This window comes from Triticum dicoccoides, chromosome 6A (genome assembly GCF_002162155.2).
Source record: "Triticum dicoccoides isolate Atlit2015 ecotype Zavitan chromosome 6A, WEW_v2.0, whole genome shotgun sequence".
Classification (NCBI taxonomy): domain Eukaryota; kingdom Viridiplantae; phylum Streptophyta; class Magnoliopsida; order Poales; family Poaceae; genus Triticum; species Triticum dicoccoides.
The window spans coordinates 113,820,773-113,825,175 of NC_041390.1; the positions used below are offsets into that span (position 1 = coordinate 113,820,773).

Below are 4,403 nucleotides of genomic sequence, written 5' to 3' on the forward strand. Positions count from 1 at the left end.
AGTCACGTACACAAATTCACAGTATTAATCGTAATGAAATGGCGTAAACACTTTAATATGTGTGTAATCTTGCTTTTACATATTTTGAAATCCTCAAACATATATAAATTTAATATGCTCTAAACTGGGCAATGGAAAGAGTACTAAGTTGCAAGGTATTTATCATTACAAATAAATTAATTATTCAACTCAAAAAGAAGAATAAAATAATTATTCAAGCATTGATTATGTCTTTTTTGGTTGATCAAAATTGTCCAAAAAAATTATTGGTAAACAAAAGAAAAAAACCGGATAGTACTATTTCTAAAACGAATATGAGAGAAAGTAAAATCTATTCGACCGTAACACATACTATCCTGCACCATTGCATGCTTTTTCGCACTCTCTCATCGTGGTTATGATGCCTATTTGCTAGCTAGTACCTTTGCTAGTATTACTCTATGCGTAGTGCAAATTTTTCACGGGAGTTCACCAGAAATTTCTGGATAGCGAAGGAAGAATCACGTGCGCGGTATAAATTTCATGCGAGAGTGACAGGCAATAGTGGGATGGGGCCCACAACGAATCCTTGCAATATGGGCCATCAGATTAACATATCCAACAGTGTCAATGTGGCCATGTAGTTCTCTATCACAAGCCACTAAATATGAGCCGTTCGATTAGAAAGATTCAACAGCTTATATGAAGTGCTACTAGTACACTATATAGGAGTATAGATAATACTACAATTTTTTATTAGAGCCAAACACCTGAAAGTATTTAAAACCATAGTTTTTAAATAAATTGTAGTATTCTTGAGAATACTTTGCAACCAAACACACCCTAAACCATCTGCCCGAAAGCGACACAATAGAAATCCAAATTTGACTTCAAAGTGTTAGCATTGTGCATATTAGCCCTCATGAATCATTAGCGAAGAGAAGATTGGTGATTGTGGGGCATCTACACACACGAATATTTCGTGCATCAATAGAGTAGGCGGATGCTCCATACATACTAGAAACAAATAAGTAGATAAGGGATTTTCCTGTCATAAACCTCGCATGCTTGAAACTCTCACTTTCTTTCATATTAGACCGAGTCCGGTATTCAATAATGGATACACATTGTATAATTTAGCCAATTATCAGGAAACTCAGTTTAGCATAATATCCTTCAAAAAAGACCACTCAACCCTATCATAAGCTTTATGCATGTCGAGGTTGATAGCGCACAAACCATCCCTTCCCTCTTTTTATTTTTAACACAGTATAGACACATATGCTCATATATATGCACATACACTCACATTTATAAACGCACACATGCACATCCTACCCATATGAGTACTTCCGAGAGACTGAGCCAACACATCATCTTGAGATTGACGAAGTCGCTACGTTGTAAACACTCTTTACACTAAATCATTGTCGAAGTTTTAAAAATTATTGTTGCTAATCATTCTTCCCGAGACACATTTTTTAAATGAGAGACACACAGTTCTAATACTCCCTCCGTAAAATAATATAAAAGTGTTTAGATCACTTTTAACAAGATGCGCTGATACCTAATCCTATGGTTCCGTAGGGGACCGTTCCAGCGCTCTGGCCGGTCGACCGGTGCCGAGTAGCGCTCCTGCGCCCACCGATATATGAACCGTCTCGGTCCAGACCAGACAGATCAGCGGTGAGCCCTAGCTCCCCCCTCCATCCCTACCCGCCGCCGTCTTGCCGAAGGGCGAGCGTGGCATGTGATACGCGACGCCCAGCTCTGCTCGGCTCCGGGGCTGACGGCGGACGCGTCCCGGCACCTAGGTGCGTCTCTCTCTCCCTCTCTCTCTAGCAAAATGGGCTGTGATTGTGGCCGAAAGGATTAGCCCTATGCATAGCCGCTGTTTTGATTCTCCAAGACGACGCAAACCCTAATTTGGTCACGGTTTAGCGGTCACCCTCAGACGATGTGATGTGTACACGAGCAGCTCTATTTCTTGATCCATCCTCGTGCCTTGTAGTAGTACGTTTGTTATGAATTAGTAGAGTGTTTCACCTGCTGTTTGCTCACACGGCCGAGCTGAACTCGCAGGTATGTCTACTTCCCGATCTGCAGAAGAAACCTCCCAGGTGGCAATTGCTTTTTTGGACAGTGATGATGATGAAGGCAAGGCCCCATTATCCTTCGAGAGGGCAAATAAGACTGTCAGTACTGTGAAAGACATACCTTCCATTGTGAATCCTGATATTTTCGGCAACATTGGTGACGATGCCCCATTATCCTTTAGGAGGGCTGGTGAAGAACATGGGCCCAGGTTATCCTTCAAGAGGGCAAGTACCTCCGTACTGAAGAACAGGCGCTCATTTGTGAGTCCTGATACTTTTGGCAACATTGGTGGCAATGCCCCATTATCCGTCAGGAGGGCTGGCGAAGAACATGGGCCCTGGTTATCCTTCAAGAGGGCAAGTACCTCTATACTGAAGAACAAACGCTCATTTGTGAATCCTGATATTTTCGGCAACATTGGTGACAATGCCCCATTATCCTTTAGGAGGGATGGTGAAGAACATGGGCCCGGGTTATCCTTCGAGAGGGCAATTACCTCTCTCAAGAATAGGCGCTCGTTTGTGAATCCTAATATTTATGCCCCATTATCCTTCACGAAGGCTGGTGAAGAACATGGGCCCTTGTTATCCTTCAAGAGGGCAAGTACCTCGGTTGTGAATCCTACTTTGTTTGACAATGATGATGTCAAGGCCCCATTATCCTTCAGGAGGGCAACTACCTCCGTGAAGAACACGGCCTCGATTACAAATCCTGTTATTGACAATGATGATGACGAGGCCCCAGTACTTTCTTTCGAGCAAAAAAGTGAAGATCATGCAAAATCAGGGAGTGGAAATGGTGGATCACAAGGTGGAAGACCCAAGAAGAAATATAAGGGAACCACATCGATACCAAGCACTGAAGAAACCATGGAACACAAAGCGTCAAATCAAGGACAACAATACTCAATCTCAAGGTGCATGGAGGTGTTGCATGGCATGGATGATGTATCCGACGAGATCAAGGTCCTTGCCTCCGATGTTTTGAAGGATGCATCAAGTCGAGAGTTTTTTCTATGCTATGAACCAAGACTCCGTGGTTTGTGGTCGAAGAAGGAAGTGGCTAAACTTGGCACTCAGTTGCCTCCATGTAAGTGATGTTGTCTTTGCCTTCAACTCTATTTCTTCTTGCTAGCCGATGGCTATGTGTGAATGCTTGACTGAATCTGGATATTAGTTTGTACCAATGTATCAAATACCATCTTATATATATGCACAACTTGGTGAAAAATAGAGGTTTTCTGAATATGTAGTGTATACATGCTTGTTTTATGTGGATGTGCTATGATTAATTTTATTGTATTTCCTTTAACAATTAGAAGTTTCCATCATACGTGCTAGTCCTATTAATTAATTTATCTGTCAGAGTTCTGCTAGGGTATCTGATGAGATCATTGTGTGATGATAACGTTGTACGGTTTCTAAGTTCAGTTACCGATGAGACATCCAGATTTTCTGTTGTTGGTATTCGTCGAAATATAGTTCCATTTTCTGTAACACATAGGAGAGCAAATATCATGACATCTTCATTTTCAATTGATTTGTGACACATTCCATTTTAAATATTTTTATAGATGTGCATCAGGGCAATCCTTCCATTATTATGTGATATGACTGTTGAAGTGTTGATGCTGCTCATAAATGTATGCTTTTCCATTCGAAAGTTCCACACACTGGATTCAGAATCTTATTTTCTTCCACACATGTAGTAAAGTGTGAATCTGAATGCTCCTGTGGATGCCAGCACATGTAGTACACAATGTAATTTTTCCTTTTTCTCACATTCCTAAGATAAAAGCAACACTATTCACTCTTCCCCGAGTTTCATTTTTCCTGATGTGGTGCCAAGGGTCTGGTTTGGTAAAGCGGCTGCAATCTGCCAACCTATATATGTTGATGGTGAATGGCAGCTTCCTTCAAATTCTAAGGCCTACAATCGTACAAAACTAGATTTATTAACCTGAGAACTGACACTTGTGCAAATAAGTTGCATTTACGCTTTTTTTTTGCTTAATTGAGCTTAATGAGTTTATCATATGTTCATACTGCAGGAACATGCTGCCAATCTCAAGCACTTTCTGGCTCATAAGTTCAAGTCTTCGTGCAAATGTGAAACTGATTAGAAGATATGTTCTATAGATTTATCATCATGGTTATTTTCAACAAAAAAGGTGGATTATGTTACTTCTGTTGGTGGATATTATTGCCTTCGGTTTTTGGCTATGGTTTGGTCTGCGTTGTTATTGTTTGCAACTTTGCATGGAGTATGTGTTCTAATTGTTGCGTCATACAGGCCGTATCTCATGAGTGCTTTGTGTGCTCGGTTCA

General features: G+C 40.9%; 1 protein-coding gene across 1 annotated transcript; it reads left to right on the forward strand.

Moving 5' to 3' along the window:
- Positions 1 to 1,666: 1,666 nt before the first annotated feature.
- Positions 1,667 to 4,403, forward strand: LOC119315406. Its single transcript, XM_037590033.1, has 3 exons — positions 1,667 to 1,793; positions 2,062 to 3,165; positions 4,127 to 4,403. Coding segments are annotated over exons 2-3 (1,104 nt in total). The 5' UTR covers positions 1,667 to 1,793; positions 2,062 to 2,063; the 3' UTR covers positions 4,129 to 4,403.

Coding starts and splice junctions, on each gene's coding strand:
- LOC119315406 (XM_037590033.1), top strand. CDS start 2,064: ATGTCTACTTCCCGATCTGCAGAAGAAACCTCCCAGGTGGCAATTGCT.